General features: G+C 38.5%; 1 protein-coding gene and 1 long non-coding RNA gene across 2 annotated transcripts; one reads left to right on the top strand and one right to left on the bottom strand.

The window, feature by feature from the left end:
• Positions 1-382: 382 nt before the first annotated feature.
• Positions 383-6648, bottom strand: LOC119784711. Its single transcript, XR_005280968.1, has 8 exons — positions 6593-6648; positions 4913-4975; positions 4390-4712; positions 3079-4276; positions 2715-2831; positions 1299-1361; positions 777-1099; positions 383-663 (listed from the first exon to the last, which is right to left on the bottom strand). It is a non-coding gene; the product is annotated as an uncharacterized LOC119784711 (long non-coding RNA).
• Positions 6649-15097: 8449 nt separating this feature from the next.
• LOC119784722 (growth arrest and DNA damage-inducible protein GADD45 beta-like) lies at positions 15098-16703 on the top strand. Its single transcript, XM_038286926.1, has 4 exons — positions 15098-15351; positions 15533-15634; positions 15743-15965; positions 16070-16703. Exons 1-4 carry the CDS (start codon positions 15308-15310, stop codon positions 16181-16183), a joined length of 483 nt encoding a protein of 160 aa, XP_038142854.1. The 5' UTR covers positions 15098-15307; the 3' UTR covers positions 16184-16703.
• Positions 16704-25913: the final 9210 nt, after the last annotated feature.

The raw sequence follows: 25913 nt of genomic DNA on the forward strand, positions 1-25913 counted from the left end.
GCTGGTTGAATCTATTCAGATGGAGGTTGAGATGGCGGTTTTGAAAGCTGGTTTAATCTCTGCAGACGGAGGTTGAGGTGGAGGATTTGCAGGCTGTTCTAATCTTTGCAGATGGAGAGTAAGGGAGAGGTTTTGCAGGCTGGTTTAAGCTCTGCAGATGGAGGTTGAGGTGGAGGTTTTGCAGGCTGGTTTATTGTCTGTAGAAAGAGTTTGAGTCAGAGGTTTTGCAGGCTGTTTTAATCTCTGCAGATGGAGAGTGAGGTGGACGTTTTACAGGCTGTTTTTATCTCTGTAGATGGAGGTTGAGGTGGAGGTCAACTCATCGGGTTGTTTTGACTCTGTTCCAGGAAAGATTTTTTTTTTATCCAGACAGCTTTGATTTAAGGTATGAAGAATTAGCCTGAACTCTTAAAGAACTATTTACAAAGTTGTTGTTTTGTTTTTCAGTGTTTTTCTGAGTGTCTGTCTTGGAACTTTTATTTTAATTAATCCAAGATGTAAAAAGGAGGATTTTCCCTGCTGCCATAGGTGATCTCTACATTAATCAGGGCATTTTGGCTAGCTGACATTGTAATTGAAGGCTTCTTCATCCTCTCCCAGAGCTTTTGCTTTATAACACGGCCTAGGTTGAGACTGTAAGGACGTCTTTGACCACTTTTGTACCTGTGAAAAGCAGAAATTTCAAAAATGACAACAGAACAGCATGGCTTTAATAGTTTTAGATTCTTTAAGACTAAGTGTTGAGGTCCCAACTTCCAATATAAATATAAATTTACCTCAGCATGTCATCGACCACTTCCTGATAAATCTCCTGGTACTCTTCTACTGTGTGATTGTGAATCATCACAGGCTGATTGTCCTGCACAGCAGCAGTGGAGGACTGGTTCAGGATTGGCAGAGGAGAGACTGCTGGGAGGTCTGCTGGGTCGATGGTAGCCCGAGGCTTAGCAAGCAGCCTTTCAGCCTCAGTGGTGCATTGGGCAGGAGCTGAGATGGCAACCAGAGGTTGGTAGGGACTGGCTGCCTTTGAACGCCTCCTCTTCTGGGCAGGACTGGCAGAGTCAGGAGAGCGATGGCGTTTTCTAGAAACTTTAGTGGTCTGGAGAAGATAAGAAAGTTTGGAGTAGAACCTACTTAGCAGTTCATTTCACTAAAACCACACAGCAGATCATCTAAGTTGTCTCCTGGGATATTTACTTCATCACAGAATCTGCTTCTTTTCCAAAGATTTATTCTTATGTTAAATGTATCAATAGTATTTTTTTTTCATGTGTTTTAAAATGAGAATTAGATTTTACCTGCTCATTTTGACAGCATGGACATTTTCTTTTAGTCCTGCCCGCTCAAGTTCTCGCTGCTCTCTGATTGAAACAAAAATTGACAGGAAGACCACATGATAAAACACACATTAGACTGAGGCTGTGTATGTTAAATAATGTGAGATTAATTCTAAATAGCAGAAATAAGAAACAAAAAAAAAAATTTCAAGCAATGTAAAAATATATTATGTAACACTATCGATGTCTACAGATGCTGAAGATGGCATCTAATTTTTAATTGAAATCAATGATAAACTAAAACAGCTAAAACAGAAGGTTTTATTAACATTATACTGATGACATTTGATTATTTCCTGCTCAAAATCTAATTTGATTTGATCAAAGTGAGCTTATTTCTATACAAAACCCAGAAAATATAAATACACCTTCAACATTACAGCACATTAATATCTATTTTCCCATTTCCTTTGAATATTTAAAATCACAAAACAGTTTTCATTAGAGGTTCTACGTTCTTCTGTGTTCAATTTACAGGCTGATGTAATCTTTATTATAAACATTTACTCTACTTTTCTGGGAGATTTTTGTAAACTATTCAAAAAATTGAAGTTAAAAAACAAAACAAAAAAACGAGGGAATCCAGGCTTTTGACTAAAGAGTTAAAATCTCATTTAGGTTTTATGAACCTGTTCTGCTGGTAGTTTTACAACATGCATCACATGATTGACATAAATACAGACCAACTGCAGGCTTCAGAGCCTTGAAACTATCAGCCCACTTTGATCTTTCCACATACATGCCAACACTTAGTGGACATCAAGGAGCTACATCGTGTTAAAAATATTGTCTCTGAAGTCCATTACTGTAAAAATGTCCAAAGCCGTATATTGATTATTTATTTGCCAGATACACAGTATTTATATTGTAAAACACTTTACAATTGATTATTTTATTTGTTTATTTTCTTAACTCTGTAACTTATTGAGTTATTTTTATACACTTTTCTAAGGTCCACATGGTGTAACCACTTTTGCTATAACAGTTTGCTGCTGCAACACCACAATTTCCCCGTTGTGGGAGAATAAAGGGATTTTGTATTCTGGTCTATTATAATCCAGAAAAGTTAAAAAAAAAACAAAAAAACAACAACAATCCACTGTACTTTGTGTCCAAATTTGAAGATGTTTTGCTTCCCATCCAGGAAGCTTTTTCAATTCAAAAAAGCTTCCTGGATGGGAAGCAAAACTTCTTCAAACTTGGAAATAAAGTTCAGTGGATGTTTTTTTTTTACTGTTTTGGAATGACTATGGCCTGGATGACTGAGAATCTTCACCAGCATATTATCACTTTATCAAAAAACTGTGTTTAAAATGAAAATCAAATAACAAAAGTACAGGGACCCACAGTACAAGTTACCTTTATGAAACATTTTACCTGGCTTTGCTCCGTAGCTTCCCAGTGCGTCATCTTGGTGCTCCAAAGTTGAACATATAGTCGGCATGAGAGGATCATATCGTCACACTCTGTGCTCCGGTAACCAGCCTGGGAAACCTGAAACGTAAGGCCACTGTTGTGAATTTTTATTTTCAAAGATACAAAAAAAAAAAACAAAGCACAACTTTAAACTGGAAGTTTCTGTTTATTAGTTAATAAAGTCATACATATTTAAACTGTATTTGTATGTTTCGGAGGAGATTTTAATTATTATGAGTTTACAAATTTCTGTAGTGCAAAACTTCTGTCTAATATGCACATAATTGTACTTTTATCTACAAAATTATTTTGATAGTAATCTTACCCCATAATGGAGACTGTGGTGGAGGTTTTGCAGGTAGATTTGAACTCCAGAGATGAAGATTAGGGTGGAGGTTTTGGAGGCAGGTTTAATCTCTGCAGATGAAGGTTGAGGTGGAGGTTTTGCAGGCTGGTTTAAACTCTAACGATGGAAGTTGAGGTCGAGGTCTTGCAGGCTACTTTAACTGTTCAGATCGAGGTTGAGGTGGAGGTCTTGCAGGCTGGTTGAATCCCTTCAGATGGAGGTTGAGGTGGCGGCTTTGAAAGCTGGTTTAATCTCTGCAGATGGAGAGTGATGTAGAGGTTCTCCAGGCTGGTTTACCTTTTGCAGATGGAGATTAAGGTGTAGGTTTTGCAGGCTGGTTTAATCTATATATATATATATATATGGAGAGTAAGCTAGAGGTTTTGCAGGCTTGTTTAAGCACTGCAGATGGAGGTTGAGGTGGAGGTTTTGCAGGCAGGTTTAATCTCTGCATATGGAGCGTAAGGTTGAGGTTTTGCAGGCTGGTTTAAGCTCTGCAAAAGGAGGTTGAGGTGGAGGTTTTGCAGGCTGGTTTAATCTCTGCAGATAGAGAGTGATGTGGAAGTTTTGCAGGCTGGTTTAAACTGCACATGGAGGTTGAGGTGGAGGTTTTGCAGGCTGGTTTTATCGTCTGCAGACGGAGATTGAGGTGGGGGTTTTGCAGGCTGGTTTATTGTCTGCAGACGGAGATTGAGGTGGGGGTTTTGCAGGCTGGTTTTATCTCTGCAGATGGAGGTTGAGGTGGAGGTTTTGCAGGCTGGTTTATTGTCTGCAAACGGAGGTTGAGGTGGAGGTTTTGCAGGCTGGTTTAAACACTGCAGATGGAGGCTTGAGGTGGAGGTCAACTCATCAGGTTGTTTTGACTCTGTTTTTTTCGATCCAGATAGGTTTGATTTAAGTTATGAAGAATTAGCCTGAACTCTTAAAGAACTATTTACAAAGTTGTTGTTTTGTTTTTCAGTGTTTTTCTCATTGTCTGTCTTGGAACTTTTATTTTAATTAATCCAAGATGTAAAGAGGAGGATTTTCCCTGCTGCCGTAGGTGATCTCTACATTAATCAGGGCATTTTGGCTAGCTGACATTGTAATTGAAGGCTTCTTCATCCTCTCCCAGAGCTTTTGCTTTATAACACGGCCTAGGTTGAGACTGTAAGGACGTCTTTGACCACTTTTGTACCTGTGAAAAGCAGACATTTCAAAAATGACAACAGAACGGCATGGCTTTAATAGTTTTAGATTCTTTAAGACTAGGTGTTGAGGTCCCAACTTCCAACATAAATATAAATTTACCTCAGCATGTCATCGACCACTTCCTGATAAATCTCCTGGTACTCTTCTACTGTGTGATTGTGAATCATCACAGGCTGATTGTCCTGCACAGCAGCAGTGGAGGACTGGTTCAGGATTGGCAGAGGAGAGACTGCTGGGAGGTCTGCTGGGTCGATGGTAGCCCGAGGCTTAGCAAGCAGCCTTTCAGCCTCAGTGGTGCATTGGGCAGGAGCTGAGATGGCAACCAGAGGTTGGTAGGGACTGGCTGCCTTTGAACGCCTCCTCTTCTGGGCAGGACTGGCAGAGTCAGGAGAGCGATGGCGTTTTCTAGAAACTTCAGTGGTCTGGAGAAGATAAGAAAGTTTGGAGTAGAACCTACTTAGAGGTTCATTTCACTAAAACCACACAGCAGATCATCTAAGTTGTCTCCTGGGATATTTACTTCATCACAGAATCTGCTTCTTTTCCAAAGATTTATTCTTATGTTAAATGTATCAATAGTATTTTTTTTTTCATGTGTTTTAAAATGAGAATTAGATTTTACCTGCTCATTTTGACAGCATGGACATTTTCTTTTAGTCCTGCCCGCTAAAGTTCTCGCTGCTCTCTGATTGAAACAAAAATTGACAGGAAGACCACATGATAAAACACACATTAGACTGAGGCTGTGTATGTTAAATAATGTGAGATTAATTCTAAATAGCAGAAATAAGAAACAAAAAAAAAATAAAAAATTTCAAGCAATGTAAAAATATATTATGTAACACTATCGATGTCTACAGATGCTGAAGATGGCATCTAATTTTAATTGAAATCAATGATAAACTAAAACAGCTAAAACAGAAGGTTTTATTAACATTATACTGATGACATTTGATTATTTCCTGCTCAAAATCTAATTTGATTTGATCAAAGTGAGCTTATTTCTATACAAAACCCAGAAAATATAAATACACCTTCAACATTACAGCACATTAATATCTATTTTCCCATTTCCTTTGAATATTTAAAATCACAAAACAGTTTTCATTAGAGGTTGTTCTACCATCTTTCGTTCTTCTGTGTTCAATTTACAGGCTGATGTAATCTTTATTATAAACATTTACTCTACTTTTCTTGGAGATTTTTGTAAACTATTCAAAAAAATTTAAGTTAAAAAAACAAAACAAAACGAAGAAATCCAGGCTTTTGACAAAAGAGTTAAAATCTCATTTAGGTTTTATGAACCTGTTTTGCTGGTAGTTTTACAACATGCATCACATGATTGACATAAATACAGACCAACTGCAGGCTTCAGAGCCTTGAAACTATCAGCCCACTTAGATCTTAGTGGACATCAAGGAGCTACATCGTGTTAAAAATATTGTTTCTGAAGTTTTCGCCAACTATCAACTGTCAAAGTGAAGCAGCAAACACTTTAAAATAGATTGTTGAAAGAATAGCTATTTAATTTATATTAATTTTATTTTTTTTCACAGAAATACTTTAAAGTAACAGTTGGAAGCTTCTTATTTCAGCAGGATTATAGATAAAAAATGTTAAAATTAGGGCTGGTCAACGATTAAAAGTTTTAATTGCGATTAATCTCATGATTTCCCTGATTAATTGCGATTAATCACATTTTTATACGCAAAAAAACAATAATGAATTCAAAAGTAGTGTATAGCACAATTTTATTTTAAATGTTCTGCCATATTAAAGGAAGTGCCATAACATTTGTTCTGCAACATTTAACATCAGCATTTTGTTTATACAATAGCAGTTAAATAAAAACTGCTCACAAAATCCTGAGTCACAATCATAACATTAAAACAGGCAATTTCTGAGGTAACAGCAGAAAAAAAAATTTTTTTATCAGGGAGCAGCATAACCAGTCTAGTAGAGTGAGATGAAGCACAAAAAAACTTCACTGCTGGGATTTACTATGCAGGGAAATGGTCTGTAAATATACTAATCAGCCTTTGTTAGCTTCTCCTGCCTTTGTTTATACTTCTCCCACACGTTGCATCTAACGTAGTCTGCTGAAGCCTCGCGCCACTGTCTGTCTCGTTAAATGATTTGCTGGTATCAACTGTGTGTTTTGCATTTAGGTGATATTTTAGACTCGAAGTACTCCGGTGATAAGACAATTCAACTTTGCAGTGATTACAAATAACTTTGCTTCTGTCGACTGCGCCGTCTGAAAGAACTTTAAAATGAAAACGGCCATGTAAAAGTGCCGTACCCTTCTCCATGTTTGTTGGTTTGTTTATCCGCCAATTTCTTTTCTTTTTCGCTTCCTGTACTTCCGGTTCCGGTACTTTTAGTTTTACCAAATAAAAGCCTGGGAGCAACAAAATTTTACAGTAATAAAAGAAATAATAAAAACTGCGTTAATACGAGATAAAATAATTGTCGGCGTTAATTGATTGATAAGTTAACGTGATAATAACGAGTTAACTTGCCCAGCCTTAGTTAAAATCAGATCTCATCTTAAAAAATTGTGACCAGTTTACTTTATATCAGTATATTTGCTCAATTCTCTATTTCCTTACCATGTAGTAACACATTTACTCTGACTTTAGACATGTTTCATTAATAGTATGTAGTTTAACCATCATTCAACTTTTAAGATTTGTAACATTTTATCCAATAAATTACACAGAAAACCATGCAGAGTGTTAGAAAACTCATTTCTCACTTCTTTCATGTTCAGAGCTTCAAATTCAAAGTTGGTGAGGTTCTTGGAGACTCTAATTCTTCTTAGAGATCAAGAAGTCAGTCGAAAAAGGTGCTTTCGCAGAGTGAAGTCTGGGAAAATGGGTCTTTAGCGATGAATTTCAGTTGGTTTTTAAATAGTGCGATGATGCACCTGAAGAGGAACCATAGCAACTATGGAATCCTTTGCATCTTTTAAATTAGCTGTTTGTATATTTTGATATAAAGGCTAATAGCCTGTTAGCACTATTAGCACCTCAAACTGACTATGGAAGGACAATCATTGCATAATTTGACTTGGTTTAGAAACCCAAAAGGACACATCATGTGGTTTTTTGTTCACATTAAGGAAATACACTATATTGCCAAAAGTATTTGCTCACCCATCCAAATTATTGGAATCAGGTGTTCCAATCACTTCCATGGCCACAGGTGTATAAATTCAAGCACCTAGGCATGCAGACTGTTTTTACAAACATTTGTGAAAGAATGGGTCGCTCTCAGGAGCTCAGTGAATTCCAGCGTGGAACTGTGATAGGATGCCACCTGTGCAACAAATCCAGTCGTGAAATTTCCTCGCTCCTAAATATTCCACAGTCAACTGTCAGCTGTATTATAAGAAAATGGAAGTGTTTGGGAACGACAGCAACTCAGCCACGAAGTGGTAGGCCACGTAAACTGACGGAGCGGGGTCAGCGGATGCTGACGCGCATAGTGCGAAGAGGTCGCCAACTTTCTGCAGAGTCAATCACTACAGACCTCCAAACTTCATGTGGCCTTCAGATTAGCTCAAGAACAGTGCGCAGAGAGCTTCATGGAATGGGTTTCCATGGTCGAGCAGCTGCATCCAAGCCATACATCACCAAGTGCAATGCAAAGCGTCGGATGCGGTGGTGTAAAGCACGCCGCCACTGGACTCTAGAGCAGTGGAGACGCGTTCTCTGGAGTGACGAATCGCGCTTCTCCATCTGGCAATCTGATGGACGGGTCTGGGTTTGGCGGTTGCCAGGAGAACGGTACTTGTCTGACTGCATTGTGCCAAGTGTAAAGTTTGGTGGAGGGGGGATTATGGTGTGGGGTTGTTTTTCAGGAGCTGGGCTTGGCCCCTTAGTTCCAGTGAAAGGAACTCTGAATGCTTCAGCATACCAAGACATTTTGGACAATTCCATGCTCCCAACTTTGTGGGAACAGTTTGGAGCTGGCCCCTTCCTCTTCCAACATGACTGTGCACCAGTGCACAAAGCAAGGTCCATAAAGACATGGATGACAGAGTCTGGTGTGGATGAACTTGACTGGCCTGCACAGAGTCCTGACCTCAACCCGATAGAACACCTTTGGGATGAATTAGAGCGGAGACTGAGAGCCAGGCCTTCTCGTCCAACATCAGTGTGCGACCTCACAAATGCGCTTCTGGAAGAATGGTCAAAAATTCCCATAAACACACTCCTAAACCTTGTGGACAGCCTTCCCAGAAGAGTTGAAGCTGTTCTAGCTGCAAAGGGTGGACCGACGTCATATTGAACCCTATGGATTAGGAACGGGATGTCACTTAAGCTCATATGTGAGTCAAGGCAGGTGAGCAAATACTTTTGGCAATATAGTGTATTTACAAAGTTGTTGTTTTGTTTTTCAGTGTTTTTCTCAGTTTTTGTCTTGGAACTTTTATTTTAATCATCCTAGATTTTTAGAAGAATTATTTTTTTCTGCTGCCATAGGTGATCTCTACATGAATCAGGGCATTTTGGCTAGCTGACATTGCAATTGAAGGCTTCTTCATCCTCTTCCAGAGCTTTTGCTTTATAACACGGCCTAGGTTGAGACTGTAAGGACGTCTTTGACCACTTTTATACCTGTGAAAAGCAGACATTTCAAAAATGACAACAGAATGGCATGGCTTTAATAGTTTTAGATTCTTTAAGTCTAAGTGTTGAGGTCCCAACTTCCAACATAAATATAAATTTACCTCAGCATGTCATCGACCACTTCCTGATAAATCTCCTGGTACTCTTCTACTGTGTGATTGTGAATCATCACAGGCTGATTGTCCTGCACAGCAGCAGTGGAGGACTGGTTCAGGATTGGTGGATGAGAGACTGCTGGGAGGTCTGCCGGGTCGATGGTAGCCCGAGGCTTAGCAAGCAGCCTTTCAGCCTCAACATAAATTTTTGTTTTATTTTATTTTTTTCTCTGTTAGTCCTGCCAGCTAATGTTCTCGCTGCTCTCTGATTGACACAAAAATTGACAGGAAGACCAAATGATAAAACACACATTAGACTGCAGTGTTGTTATTAAGCCTTTAAACTCTTGGCTGTTAGCTATTAAACTGCTTGCGTTCCATTGTAAAATGATCATACAGCCTTATATCCCCTGTTGTTCCAGGTTTCCCTTCTCCCCTTCCAAATGTTTTATTCATATGCTCTAATGTTACATCCTTTATTCCAAAAAATTCTCTGCACTTTTAACAATAATCTTAATTTCCCCCCCCCCGTTTTGTGTTTTACTTGGTCTGTGCAGTTGATCACATAAGCTTTAAACAGCATGATCTTTCCATCTGTTACTTCTTTATGAATTCTGCCTGACAATCTGACATTTGAAGCATCTTATTAGAGGAGGTATGAAGGGCCTAACTATAAAAGCAGAAGAATCCAATGTATATCTTGTCTGGGAGTTTTTCTGCTTTAAATTTCAGCATGACTATCATGCTGGGAATTCCTTTTCCATCTAAATCTTTCAAAAATCTTGTACCTTTGTAAACTTCTATGTCTGAAACGCTCTTTTAGTTTCTCCAAATCTTCATCCTTTAGAATCCCTGTATTCTCATCTTTTGTTATTTTGTTTTCTCCCAACAAATTTCTTTTCTTTCACATTCTTTTTATATATGTTTTCTATCTGAATGACTTTGTTTCTCTGTTCTTTGGTTTTTACAGCTATTAATAAACTTCCATCATGAAGAGTTTCTAGCAAACTGCACTCCCCCAACTTTCTTCGCCATTCCAGTCTATTCACAAATCAGCATATGCTCACTGCTAAATTCAAAATAATGCCGCTTTCCAATCAGCTTGGCATTCGGCTCCATTTCCCCCCACAACAGGGAAAAAATAAAGTTATTTTGGTTGAAGGACGACTTCATGCCCTCATGCCCTTTACAACACAGTGCACATTAGTTTTTGGACAGCAGGTTGAAGAAGAACTAACTTTTATTTATTTATTTATCTAGATATGAAATCATAGATAAGTGCTCCCTTTACTTGGAGTTTTATAATTTGAATAAAATAATCAGTTTAATCTCCAGTGCAAAAGTGCAAAAAAGAAAAATTGAAAAAAAAGTGTTGAAACTGGATGTGAAAACTACTAATCAGCATTTTCAATCTTTATCATGTTCTCACATTGTTTTGGTAAAATTTTGGCACAATCTCCAATCCACATTTACTTTAATACCTCACTGAAGAATCAAGAGTTTTGTCATCATAAAACTGTTGCAATATTTTATTGGGACCTCTGGCCTAAAATACATACTTTAAACACAAACATTAAAAGAATAAATAAATACTAGAAAATGTACAATTTAAGAAATTACCCTTAGAGATTAAGAAAATTTTGAAGCATTTTTAAAAGATATAAAACATCATTTTAAGAGAGATATATGTACATTGAAATGTAGTCTGTAAAAAAAGGCATGTTTGTGATAAAGTGATGTACATGAAAGGTATATAAGAAAAGTAAAAACATAGAAAACTAAATCACAGTAACATACTAAAGGTTGAGTATAAAGGCATAATAGAAAGCATGTAATATGTAAATGGATTCACATTGAGCTTTGGGAGACTGTCTTACAGCAGTATCTTCAATTAGCTGTCTGGACTTTGACTAGGGCATTAGAGCAATTTGCTGGAAAGGCCATTGCCACTACCAAGAAAGTCTTTCATTACCTTTATTGGATTAGGATACTCTTTTACTCATTCATTAGACTTAACAGCTTGTTGAACAATATTTAAATCTGTAATAATTATAGTTATTAAGGATATTATGTGTTCTCTTTTTTATTATTTAGCTAAAAAGTGCATTTAAGTGATCCAATAGAACCCCTTTGTGCTTAATTTTCTACAGTTGTTAGAATACAAAACCAAAGGAGAAGTGTAAATTAACTGATTTTTTTCCAGCTTTTATTACACTGTAACAACAAACAAACTCTCTGCATTTAACCCATCCTCTTGGGGAAGCAGAGGGCTGCCATTGTGCGGCACTCAGGGAGCAGTGTGGGGTTAAGGCTCTTTGCTCAGGGACCCAGAGTGGCAGTCTGTGGGCGTGGGGCTCGAACTCACAACCTCTGGATTCCAAGCACGACGCCCTAACAACTAGGCCGCAACTCCCCAGCAAAAATTGCCAAATTCTGTTTGTGTTTTTTCTTTTTGTTTTATCTGTCATTTGTTTTATTGTGGATTCAAATAAAAAAGAAAGAGACCCACATTTTTTTGGAGAGCAGAATAAGCAACACCTGGTAGAATAAAACAGACTGTGTATTCTGGCAGGCAGTTTAACAGACTTTAAGCAAACCCCACACTGTGGAGGGGAGAAGTAAAGGAAATCACTTGTAAATGAGCCGAGGAGCTGCAGGAAAACCAGCAGACTGAAGCCTGCAGAGGAATAACCAGCAGGAGGCTTCACACGTTTAATGAAGGGGGCCATCCGTATTCTGGTGGAATAGTTTTAAGTGGGAATAAACTTACTAAACTCCTGGGATAAGGTTAGAATAAACATTCATTTAAATAGTTTGAGCTACAAACATATAGAACAGTGTGCCTCAAATCCACAGCACAAGGGATTTACAGTACATATCCTTTTTGAGAGTATAATGTTATTAAGTAATTTTAAGAACTTAAAGGATTTTTGGAAAGCAAGCCTGAGAGCAAGCAACGACCAACACAGATTTTAAAACGTTATCTTTGACATCACGGTTTTCAAGCAACATTCATGCATTCCTGCTTAGAAATCTGGAAATACCGCTTGGGGTTTAGGGTTTTTGTTGAACCTCTTCTTGTTTCTGTTTCTTTCATTCAGTATCAGAAGGCGTGATGCATCTAATCAGATGCTAACTTCTGTAGGGGCTTAATTTATACAGATCAAATAGAGGAGTGAAACTTTTAAAAACATTTAAACAAGGGTTCCAAAGCATCTCGGTTCTTTCTCTCAGATGGACAATGGAATAGATGGGAGTCCCTTATTTGTTTAATGATTTTTAAGTTAAGTGAATAACAGTAACAAAAGTCAGATTATTAGTTTTATACATTTTACTGTTTTTGGTGTTCTTCTATATTCTATTGTCTATGAAAGATGCTAAATAAATATACCTCCATTGTTTTTTGTTATTGTTATTGGATGTCTGAAAACGATCTCAAGATCCCACACTTACTGGTCCCAGATTGATCAACACTTTTGAGTGTCTGTCCCTAATTTTTCTTTTTAATTTGGAAGATGATTAAATGGCAATTTCGGTAATAAACTTGTTGAATATATTTTTTAATCTTGTTAATTGAGAAGTCTTTTAAAATGATTAAATGTATTTACTAAATGCTAAACTCTCAAACAAGACAAATGTGGGTTCTTTCAGATGTGATTTTAAAGCAGAGGCTTTTTAATCCCAAGAAAAGGTTCTTTAATCAAACCCTGATGTTCCTTAAACCTCAGATTGTTCCAGTGAAAGTAGATAAAAGAGACTCATTCAGATCATAGTGAAGTCATCAGCTGGGTAGCAGCCATGTGATCTGATTTTTTTTCTTTAATTACAACTCTGAAGGGCTGCTAATGAGCCTCATCAAGCTGATGATATTACTGCTTCAAACAATAAATCCGATGCTAACTATTGAAACTTAGATTTATCATGTGAGGGCATTAGTCTGAGTGTTTAGGCAACACATGTAGTAATTGAATCTGTATCACCCCCCTCTCAAAAATAAAACAAATAAAGGTGATAGTCCAAGTGAAAGTTTCTTTATCTGAATTAAAATCTCCCAAAAAAGAAAGTGAAAATATTCCGCTATAAAGCTGTAGTTATATTGAAATACTTTGTTAGGATACATCATTTAATAATTAATTATTCTTTTAAAATTTTTACACTTCTTTCAGTGTAAGTTTAAAAAAAAATACCCACAGTTTAATTACTGAATAAATATCTTAACTCACTCTACCCATTATATGTCTTCTTGAGTTCTTGAATAAACAGTAAAATGAACAGATGTTCTATTAGTTTTGAAGTTTTAAATCCAACCAGCAGGTGGTGGTGTTGCATAATTTATAATGCCATAGCAGAGATTCATTTGCAGAGACATAGCTCACCTTCTTTCATAATGTTCATCCTCAAACAGGGGATTTATCAAAACAAAAAGACAAATAATAAAAAAAAATAAAAAAACACTTTTCAAATGTGTAGATGTTTAATTTTGTGTAGCAAAAATCTGCTCTACAAGATGAATAGGCTATTTGCTTTTGCATCATGGATGACTCATGATGACTCATCAGGAAAATAACTATATTGAATAATCTTCTAATGCATCCTCGATTTATCCATTTTTAAATTTTCTTTATTGCTTTTATGCCTACGTTTACAAACTAACAAAGTTGTTCTTTGTTTTGTAAGAACTGCCTTAAATATATTAACCTTTTTTTTTATCTTAATCAATATTTTTTCACATTTATCTAAGCCCATTGATAGATTTTTTTTTTAAATCCATTTCCGAAAACTATCATATTTAAAACTTAGATAAAGTCACAGGCTTTTCATAAAACTTCTTGCATAAAGGGTCTTCTAGTCCGTTACGACACCGTGGAATTAAATTATATAAACTAAAATGATGTTTTATCCTTATGCTTTTGCTTAAGCTTCATATTCATACCACTCTTTTTTACTTTTATACTTTTGGTTTCTTGTAGTTAAAAACAAACCTGAAATGCCTCCTGTTCAGTATCCCCCTATTGAATTTCCACCTAGAGGATTTTAGTTACTTCCTGAAGCATTTTCAGTTTCTATTCTTGTACAAACTCACCCAAAATGTCAAAGAGCATTAAACAGTTTCAGTTTATCGTGACCCTTGAAACTCTCCACAAATCCCCCTTTCCAAGCCCGGGACTCCCCCAGCATTAACAGGTTCTGCAGAGACATGTCCTACATTGTGTCAGTACCATCTTTCCGCCGCTAGGGGGGATCATGAGACGCGTTTACTCTATTTTTTTATTGTCACCTGCTGAAGTTGATGTAAGAGCCAGCAAATCGCTTGAAAACATGCATGTGAGACGAAAGCAATACAGTGCATGGTAATAAACATTTAATAAACGCTTCTGTTCTGCACGCTGCAGCCTGTAAAGCTAAACCTAATCAGGGTCCAAACGTCCTGGATCATCGTGCAGGGCCCTGAAGCTTCCAGAACAGAATGCGTCCTGCACCAGCAGGGGAGAACCCAAACACCCGAGAAACAAAACGCCCTGCTGACTTGTCCGTGTTTATCACACAGCGTCTTTTTCCATTCTGTATTTTTAACTGTTGCACAACCCGCGGCAACAGCAGCCCGTTATACAACCCGGAGGGCTCGTGCTGCACCACGGGGTAGGTCACCTGCTCCAGCTTCCCCTCTCTGGGTCCCTGGACTCATCAAGGTCCATATAACATATCTACATGTATGGCATTAGGTATATGCATGTGCTCATAGACTGATTTATTTGAGCTTTTGGGAGGATTTTGCAGCAAGGACAGGTTTGTAGGAAGGGAGGAGGAAGATCTGGAAATTCCTCTACCCAGGAAGAAAAAAAAAACTCCGTAAACAAGCAGAGAAACAGAGAGAGAGAGAGAGGGCAGGAAGAGGAGGGTGAAAATGCGGGGGATTCTCCGAAACCACCCACGTGGGATAACCGGTATCTGTGACTAGCTCAGCCAATGAGAGTCCACCATCGGGGCTCGATTGACCAATCACAGAGCGATCGGCTAGGCGCGGTGACGCCCGCTAAACTAGGAGGTATAAATAGAAGAGTTTCGGCTGTCAGAGGCAGATCGCCTCTTTATTCACTGAGAACACAAGCTGCACGGACATTTATCACAAACCGATCCTCAACGAATACTGGAAGGACTTTGGTTCGGATCTTGGCTACCGATTTGTTTGGACTTTTGGAATCTAACAGGACAGCCGCCTCATAACGAGCGCTGTGGATTTATCTTTCTATCCTGGAGCTGGTGGAATATTATTCTGATTTCAACATGACTTTGGAGGAGGTCGTTGGAACCAACAGCACAGAGAAAAAGTAAGTGTCCTGGTTATGAGCGATGCGTAATTACGCACAGAGTTTAGCAGCTAATTCTTGTATGATCATTTAATTGCATAGACCTTTGGTAAGCTTTAGAGCATTCGGCAAAAATCCTCAGCAGGTATTTTGTGCTCCGACAGTTTCGGTCACATTTCTAACCACCTTCGTGTCTCTGCAGGATGGAGACGGTGAGTCAGGCTCTGGAGGAGTTGCTGGTTGCAGCGCAGCGGCAGGACTGCCTCACTGCGGGAGTCTACGAGTCCGCCAAACTCATGAATGTGTAAGTAGAATGAGTTTTTTTCTCAAGTTGGTTCTAGATTCCTTTAATTTTTGAAATAGTTGTGCATCGGCGCTGACTCTAACTGTAGTCCTCCTCTTTGCTTTGCAGTGATCCAGACAGCGTGGTTCTGTGCCTCCTCGCCACCGATGAGGAGGATGAGGACGACGTTGCCTTGCAGATCCACTTCACGCTGCTTCAGGCTTTCTGCTGCGACAATGACATCAACATCCTGCGGGTGTCCGGCATGAGACGGCTGTCTCAGCTGCTTGGGGAGGACACCGAGGACAAAAACGGCAACGAGCCCCGGGACCTGCACTGCATCCTGGTCACTGTAAGTACGCACCCCCTCTCTGCTGCATGCATGAAACCCTTCGACAATATGGACCGGATATCATGTTATATGCAGGAGTCTAACAGTAGTTTTTGTTTCTGCAGAATCCTCCGGTGCAGCCGCTGCAGTGCCAGGCCCTGCAGGACGTCAGCAGCTTCTGTGAAGAGAGCCGCTGCAGGAATCAGTGGGTGCCTTGCCTGGAGTTGCAGGACGGCTGACTGAATCGGGATCGTGCCGAACCGAACCAAACCGCCTTGGGGCGGTGAGAAGAAGTTGGAATAACCCGAAACGACCCGTCCTCCTGGAAAAAGGAGGAGTAACGGCGTTTGAGAAAGGCCGCGGGACCCCCGGCCGAAATGCGGGAGCGCTTCCTGCTGCGTGAATGGATTGACTGATCTGATCCGGTCTGGGACAGCGCGTGAGATGGTCGGCTCTGAAAGCCGAAACGTGCTGGTGCAGCTGCAGAGAAGGAGGAGGCTGTTTTTTTAACGAGACACTGAAAATGACTGAACTGATGAGTGAATAGAGTGCAGAGTTGCACGTGGAGACGGGAAATGAGCTGCAGGTGCTCCAGGTGTTCAGCTCACCTGTGCGCATGCTCAGGACTTCATCTTCAACTATCATCACTTTCAGACAAGTGAACTACATGTCTGTGTGTTTTTGATGTTCAGACTAATCAGTGAAAAGTGAAAATGTAAAGACTTGATCTGTTTGATAAATAAATTGTTGATGAGTACATTTCAGATTCTTGAGTGGTTCATCCAGGTTTTAGAGAAATACGTATTGAGCCGATTAACAGCATATGGTGGGCCAGTCTATCCCTCTGATCAACCTTTTTATACCAAATAATAACCACATTTCTGACTTATTACAATCACCTTTACTAGCAGTGGTAACTCTCAGTTTCTGACATATAGACTGAAAGTGTCTGATTGAATCATGTTCTCAACACCCCCAACTTAAAAATTAAATATGACTGTATGTAAAACATGGTTATTAATCTAGTAAAATGTTTTTTTAGATTATAGACTACTTTTTAATCCTGAAATAAGTCACATATGGAGCTGTACACTATGCCTTCTTCAGTGCAGCAATAGATATATTAAAAAAATTTAAGTCATGGCTTTGAGGAAATCACTTTACAATTAATTTTTTTTTTATTGAGCCCTGGACATTTAATTATTTTCCAGAACTTTTTTTTAGTTAATTGCATCTTTGAGTATATTTTCTCAAACATATGGACCTAGACAAACCTTTTTTTTCTTTAAAATACACCAGGACAATCTGCTTTATCTCAATCTTAGAGTCCAAAACAACTGACCAGTGGTTTTTGACAGAACCCTCCCAGATGTTACATTGTTCTCCAAGTATCTCCATCCTCACTGACAGTGAGACTCAAAAGATTGATGCAAATTTATCCTTTCCCTGACTTATGTATTTGCAGTCTTTATAGTTTTTTTTGTGGTCTACCAGCTTAATAGACAGAGATTAAAAAAGTGCAGATGCTGTGCCTATTAAAGTCCTTGACTTTAAATTCTTGTTTGAATCCTGGTTGCCAGGATATTCATCAGTTGTAAAAACTAAGTCAGAGAGCTAGTTTTAGTGACCCGCCTTGGCGACCCCTGAATATGGGAGTAGCCGAAAAGACACAAATGAGTGCAGATGACAAACCCTCACAAAAGGTTAGTCATCATCCTTTGAGCTCGTGTACGGTTCCCCTGGTTCAACGCTGACACTAGTTTCCTCAGTAGCTTTACTGTTCGTTCCTTTCAGCACCACAGGCTTTTTTTTGCCAAGGCATAATCTACAAATTGCAGTTATTCACATCATTTGAGGAGAATGCAACCACACTGGATTTTTCTCCGTACCACTAAAACCGATTAAACTCTTGCAACTCTTGAGTCATACACTGATAAGACAAAACATTATGGCCGGCATGGGTGTCCTGACTGGTTTGTAACCAAGCCAAATCCCAATCTGCAGTGATATGCTGAACCTTTCTGCATGGAGTTTAAATGCTCTCCCTGTTATCACTTGGTTTTTCTATAAACTCCAAAAACAGGACTGTTTTGGTAAGTGGTTATACTAAATTGGACTGTGATGGACTGAAAGACATCCTGAGATGTACCCTGTCTCTTTCCCAATGGCTCCAGGATATATGCCTTGCAACTATAAAAGGATAAGGCAAAGTTGATGGATGGGTTGCCTGTTGGTTTTCTACACATCTATAAGCTCATCTGTGATTCCCCACTCTTCCTTCTTTTACTTTTTGATAAAAACTAATTATAAACTATAAAAAACCCACAAAAAATGCCATTTTGAAATTCCTCCTATGAAGTTATCTATCTCTTCTGATTCAGTCCTGGTAAATCTTTTACAAAGAATCTGTTCTGATGAATGGCATGATGGAAAATTTAGAAGTGTTTCCTAACACACAAGTCAGCGGTCATAAAGTTATGCCTTATCAGCGTTTGCTCAGTGTTTTTGTTGCTATTAATCCAAACAGGTTTTCAACATGTTCACAGCTGGACATTAATCTCATCATAATGAGCTGAAGCCACTTATCATCATGGCTATCGATGGCTGCTAATGAAACCAATTTACAATAATAAAAAAAACTACCACCTATTCAAGAGCTGTTGTGAAATCACAGAGCCCCTAAGTATCCCCAGTGGTATTTATTTCTAAATTATTTAAGGACATTGCATCATTTATTTCAGAGGGGATGATAAAACAAATCAAAACACATTAGCAAATATTACATGATGTCGTTGAGGTTTAGCGACATCATGAAACAAATAAATAAAACAAGACATGGATGAAGGCATTTCTGCTTTTATGCAAACAGAACCACTCTTTAAGGCCAGAGTGTAAAATAATCAGTTTGTGTTGCGGTGTTAAAAGAAGGAGATCTTTAATGTGAGTTTCACAGTTTAATTTCCAAAAGGTTCTGCTAACAATGAGTTTTATTCACATGGACCCTTTCAGATTATGGAGGTCGACGCTTTCTTTTTTATAAAACTGTTATGTGATGTGGCTGCAGAGACAATCACCTTTTCAAGCTGCCTCCAGCTGGCCATTAATCGCCATACAAGTCTCCCACCTTCTGAGAACATGTGAGCTTTCAGAAATGAGGGAGGAGCCATCATAGAACCACATAACTAAAGATTTTCCCAGCTGAGCCCAATTCTGGTGCTGGGCAAATGTACAGCTTTGCTGATTAATGCTTCCCATCTATGATGCTGTCAGTTTTGATGGACGGCCATGTCCTGTCAGGTTTGTAACTACGTGCATCTCACCACAAAATTCTTTATCAAAATTCCCAGTCCAACACAGAACAGCTTTTTTTGTTTTGAGACCGAATTACACAAACATTAACAGCATTGACGGATTGGATGATTTTTTTTTTAAGACATTTGGCTCAACTAGATTTTATAAAATGGTGTGTAACTTAAGGGGTCAGACATAATCTGACCTCCCCCAGTCAAAATTGAGAGCGTAATGCCCCATTGATGATTATTTTCGCATTCTTAACCCAGAATGTTTCAGCTTGAAAAATGTTCCATGATGCGGATGCCATCAGGTCACAGCTTTCTGTAGCCCTATTCACAGAACGGCATGTGATGTTGCTGCAAAGATCGGAGCCACAGGAGATGTGATACAACGTCTGACGTGGGAGCTACACAGTGAACGTGACTTACTCTTTCATACGTCAACCATGAGGTCATTTCTTTATGACTGGTTTATCCTGATGCATTTATACGGTAAAATCTTTTAAGTGCTTAGAGAACATCCAGCTTCAGAAATCACTCTTAAGATATATGCAATAAGAACTAAGAATATATTAAAGGAGTTGCTGATTGTTCGGATGTAAAATTTAAGATTTTGTTTGTAATTAACTTAACACAAAATCAATGATAATGTAAACATAACAGTTGTCTTGCCCTGGCTTATATTCTTATTATTTCAAGCTATTTATACTATTTAAAATGTTCCCATCAATCCTCTTCTAGCGCCTGTTAATTTCAAAATGATAGTTTTAAGGGAGGATTAATAGTTCTGCATGGGTTTTATGAACTGGAATGTTGACAGAGAAACCCAGTCCTCTACCTTCTCAATATGAACCAAAGAATTACTAAATAAATCTTTCTGGTTCTCTCCTGATCTTTGCAGGATAAAAATGGATGAAAACATGGAGGAGTCCGTTGGTGGACATCTGCCCTCTGTCTCAGTTTCTATGGTGAAGCTTTCACAGCTTGCAGCTCTTCTCTGTCTTGTTGGCATTGAACCAGCAACAAAAAGTTGCCTTGCTCTGGAAAACCTGTCGCTTGGTTTCTTCATTTTGGTTGAAATTGTATTTATTTGTTCATTAATCCACTGTATAAGATGTTAATCGTTCAGGTAGCGTAATTAAACACCAGATCCCATCATGCAGCTGAGTTTTGCAAAGACATATTAAAAGTGTTTTTATCTGTTGTGGTAGCTAAGTCTATCTATTTTGCAATTCTCTCAGAGTTTGATATATAAAGCAACAGAGAACAGAACGTTTATCACCTCTCCAGCTCATATCTGCTCCTGAGGTCATTCTGCTGGGGTCAAATGTTTCTGTAAAGAAGAAGAACGCAGAGTTCCTCCCACTGTGTGCCTTTGTGAAAGCTGCTCTGCTGTGAACTGAAGCTCAATGTGCACAAACAGCATCAACCTCTGTCCATGATGTCACATTGTGATGTCACATCCTGTTTGGATGTGATGGGAATTCGCCAGCACTGTTAGCTTTGTGCGCTGGCCCTTCCCGGCTCAGGCCAATGGAGCAAACAACTCTTATGAAAATATAACAAAGTCCTGCAGGTGAAGAACAGCTTCACAAAAAGTAAAAATAGCTGTTGCCTGTATCTGTTATGATAACAAAATAAAAATAAAAAACTATAATTTTCTTTTAAAATCCTGCAGCAATCTTAGTTTAGATAAAAATAAAAAATCTTATGTCTTTCAACATAATTCAGAATGGTCTAAATTGGAAACATAATGTTATACATTATGGATAAACTAAATACACCTCATGGCCCAACAGGTTGTAGATTCTTAATTAAGATGAGTATTTCTATGTTTTTTTTTGTTTAAGAGCATCGTGTGTAGGTTAATCTTGATGCAGGCGCGCTGGAAGCTGTTTCAAGCGAGGGGGGCTGATGGCTGGGTTGGAAAACACATGACGTCATTATGTTGAGGGCTGTGGCTGATGTTTTTAACATAATATTGTAGGCCTACATTTGTCGCCGAAAACTGGCATTTAAAATGCATCGGAACAAAGCATGAACATTTTAAACTTTATTTCTTCTCTTTTAATCATTCAAAACAAACAACAGCTCCCAATCAACAGGATCAGGAATACTTGAATAAAACATGGCCTAAATATCGCCTAAACTGAGCATTGAACGTCTTGAAAGTCCATTCGACTATGGATATGGGGGAATGATTTCATATCTGAAACAAAAAACACACACACAAAAAAAAATTAACTAATTTCATATTTTATCACTAAATAGCTTAATATAGACATAATATTTAGTGATATGCAGCCTTATTCTAGCGTAGACTTCTTCAGCCACAGGACTACGACAAATAGGCACATAAATAACGCTAATTGCGGCAGTATAGGGGAATTAAAACCATTTCTTACCTCGAAATAGTCAGAAATACGTTTCTGCTGCCTATTGCTAGCCATGCCTAAATGAATGTGAGGTGGCGGAAGCTTCCGGGGGAGTAGCCTAGTTTTTTATGAAATATTAAAATAATGAATCATTAGTTTATATCTTATACACAGCCCATCATTTTAATCCCATATCAAACACAGTCTTTAAAAAAATAAATACATAAATAATTTCATGTTTTTAAGTACAATATTATGTTACTCCACAGCCCTCCACCATGGGGGGCTGATGCTATGACGAGGGAGGCTGCAGCCCCCGCAGCACCCCCCTTCCCGTGCCACTGTCTTGATGTAGAACTTGACATTTGTAGTTTGACTGACAGGCAGCGCAGCTCTGCGTCAATAACATTTGCTTTACATTTAAGGAAAGCTCCCTTTTGATAATATTTTTGACTTTCCACAATTAAATCCAGTCAAATTCCAGACATTGTATCAGTATGTGCAACAGAACTGAAAATGCAGCACAGTCCTGCACAAATTGTGAGTCACTAGATATGCGTAGATCCTTTACGCAGCCAGCCAGAGCGACGGGAAAAAAGATCACAAAGACAGAGTCAAACAGAAGCGGTGTGACCCGCCCTTCAGATAATGGCAGTAAAAGCCGCCACTCTTAGGTCATTGCTGATGTCTTTCCACCTTGGCTTTGTGTTAACAAACTCTGTGAGACAGAGAAGCATGTGACCAAATGTCTGCCTTTGTAGAGATACTTACTGATATTGTTATATAATCAGCACCTATCAGTTACTTTTTAAAATCTAGATCTAAATCAAGCAGAGTAGAGTTGTGCTCTATTTAAACTCTATTTTTTCCATGACTGTATTTGGATATAAATATTTGAACCATACAGTAAATAAAGAAGTATTTCTAAAGTTCTGAACTACACTTGGCTTCTTGCATGAGCAGTTTGTACTGGGGGACCCCATGGAAGCCTATTTTAATACAATCCCGGCCCCGTCACCACTTAGGTTTAGATAGTAAATGGACCTTACAATTTTAATCATGATGCTAAGTTCTAGTTTTTATTAGGTTAAACACACTTTGTCTAAAACAGGATCTTTGCTTCATCATACAATTATACACTTTTCCAAAAAGTCTATAATGATTTAAGCCAAGTTTGCATGTAGATTAGATTTAAGACTGACATGGCAAACGATGGCATGCAAATGTGAGAACTTAATTGTTTCAAACACGACATTAAAAAAATTAAAAGATTAAAAGATCATCCACAATAAAACTCTAAAATTATTACATAAAAGTCAACTAAAAATGAAAGACATTTACCGGTAAAGTTTTTTAGGTTTGCTCTTGTTTGCAGAAAATTGTCTAAGATGCCTCAGCTTATATCTAATACAGGGGGCCTGAGTGATGAAGTAATGCAGAGGAAAAGAGCTGCCCTTTGGGATATTAGTGGGGGGGAGCAGTGTGGCCTCACTAAATTTTGGGAGGGAGGAGTTTGGAAACAACATAATGTTTTCTTTAAAATAATATGCCTCACAAGTGTAAACATATGGTGTCAATATGCTATTTGCTGTAAAAGAAAACTCTAAGGCCATTTATTCTTAACATTGATTTTACTGAAAAAAATTAAGTTCTCCATGGTTGGACTGACATACAAGTTTCTTTCTGTGACATGAAGCTCACTGATAGAGTAGGGAATTCTTGGGAGGTGCTGCAGCTTTCCCATCACCTGTCACTGATACTGGGATTGATACACAAGGCAGACCCCACAGCTCTATTCTTGGCATCCACATATTTTCTTTTTTGTTCACTGCACACTCCAATGCCAGACTTTTCTAAATGATAATCAATAGCTTATACTTACTGCAAACAAAAAATGTAGTGAGTGCTCTTAAACCAGTAGTACAGGAAAAAAAAATGCTGGGAAAATATCTGTTCTAATTTGAGCTACATGTTCATGCAAATTCTTACTCTGATTTTTCTAGACTGCATGGTTATTGTACCTTTAGGGTAAAACCTGAAGAGTTCAGTCAGTGAATGAACTTGACTGCAATTAACATCAGAATTTAACTTTAACTTTAACTCTGCAACTAGAGCACCAGTATAAAACCTCACAGTTTCCTTTGATAATTAAAAAAACAAACTAATCTTTTAGCAACTGATCTCTTGAACAATAATCTTTTACAGAAAGGTGTGTTATGCTGCATCCGGATGACGTTGCCACCTCCTGACGTAGTTATCTAGCCCATTTGCAGAGGAGTTTTTTCTTTCTTTTCCCACTCGTCACGGATATTTTATGATGAAGCCTCTCTGACAACTTAAACCTGAGATATCAATGGTGAGGCTTAATATTGAGACATTTCTCATCTTCACACTTTGAGAGGTGAAGTTTCACTATTGAAAGCTATTGAAAGCCTTACTGACAGGTGTTGTAAAACCTTAACAACTACCTCGCTCTTGTTTCTTTCTGTAAATGAGGTCTCTTCTATGAATTCCCTCGTGTCTATTTGACTCTGCTTATTGTCAATGCAGGTAAACATTAAGTGCAAAGTTTTTCTGAGGCCATTGACATTTTTTCCCCCTTTGACTAAATGCATTGCTCTCTTTGGTAGCACCTAAAAAAAATCTGCAGCAATAACTACTTTCAAGCCAAACCTGAGCAGGAATTATGCATGCTGAACTCTTTGTAAATGCTGTAAACCTTTAGGATTGGTTATGCTGATACAAGATTTGCAAAGAGTGTTTTGCCTGGTTACAGAGTAAATAGTGTACAACAGCTAACGCAGGGACAGGGACATGCTGTGAAAGGCAAGCTGCTCACACCCTGTACGCACAATGAGGCGGAGGAACTAAACCCTGCATCAGGGATGTGAGTGACGGCAGAACAGAGGTCATGTGACTATAGTTTAGACAGACACAGTGTCTCTGATGTGATAGAAAGAATGTACCAGCCTGCACTAATCACTTTACGCACCTTAAATGATTTGACGGTGTGTGTGTGTCTCCCAGGGTGTGTGCCTCCCATACTGCATTTACTGCATTTCAATACTTCTAATCACCACTACTTTCTGCACTCTTGTAATCAGCTCAAAATGTGCAAATTATGTGGTTGGGAACATTCCTTCTGAAGGTCTTTTCAAAGCTGCAACAGGTTTACTTGCAGTATCACCAGGGTTGGGGTGGTGCCAATCTCCAGAGGTCACTGAGAGAGAGCCCTGGACAGGTCACCCATCCATCACAGGAGGCACAGATAGACACATGCATGCATGGACACACTCACACAACGTACCCAGTTAACCCAACATGCATATCTTTGGGTCACTGGAGGCAGGCAGATTTCCTGGAGACAACCTACACATAGAATTTAAACATAGTTAATGACTTGTATTTCTTATCTAGTAAGTTATTGTTGGCTTTGGAATGTTTAAGTGAAGATAAAAAAAATTACACATTTTATTTATAAAGAAGTTTTTATTCACAGGGATCTCAGAGTACTAAAAAACCATCAAGAATACACAAGAGAACAAGAACCCAGGAATAAAAATAGTGCGTTGTTAGTCCATAAAAAAAAAAAAAAATCCAGATTATACACTTCCAAAGGGAGGTGATCTCAAAGCCAGAGTGCATCTCAGCAAAAGGCTCTGTCCCTACTGGTTCAAGGCTTTATGCAGCAGACCTGAAAGAGCACGTTTGTTTTTGACCTTATTTCTAGTCTGATTGTGGCTGTAATTTATGACTTTATGTCAATAATAGAAGCCTTTGTTTGGGGAGTCTCCGCTCTGAGTCTAAGCTTAAGTCTTTTCCAGAAACTTTGCATGTTCTCTTTATCAATGAATGTTCTTTAACAAAAACATAATCATAAATGGTGGAAGTTTGTGTCTCTTTGTTCTGTCTCGGGTCTAACACACTTGTCATGCAAACAGCCTTTCAACCCCTGTAGAGCTCAACATGTTGAAGTGGGAGTGAAACTGAATTTCTGAATAAAAGAGGAGTTACAAGACTTCCTGTTGTAAGAGCAGATTTTGCATTTGTCTCGGCATTTAAATCTTGTCAGCACATTGGGACTTGAATGATACCTTCTTGGGCTCAACTTTAAACCTGCTTTTAATAACATGGTGCTTGATCAGATGTCTCAGTTTAAACTTGTCAGTTAATTCACAGTGAGTTTGCTATAATTAGAGTCTTCAGTGTTGTTGGTCTTAACTTTTGTTGACGCTGGCTTCGCTATAAAAACTTGACATTGAACTCTTTGAACCAGGTTCTGGCTTTTGTGCTTTTTTGTT

The sequence above is a fragment of the Cyprinodon tularosa genome, unplaced genomic scaffold, assembly GCF_016077235.1.
Source record: "Cyprinodon tularosa strain WSP-4 unplaced genomic scaffold, ASM1607723v1 ctg106, whole genome shotgun sequence".
Taxonomy (NCBI): domain Eukaryota; kingdom Metazoa; phylum Chordata; class Actinopteri; order Cyprinodontiformes; family Cyprinodontidae; genus Cyprinodon; species Cyprinodon tularosa.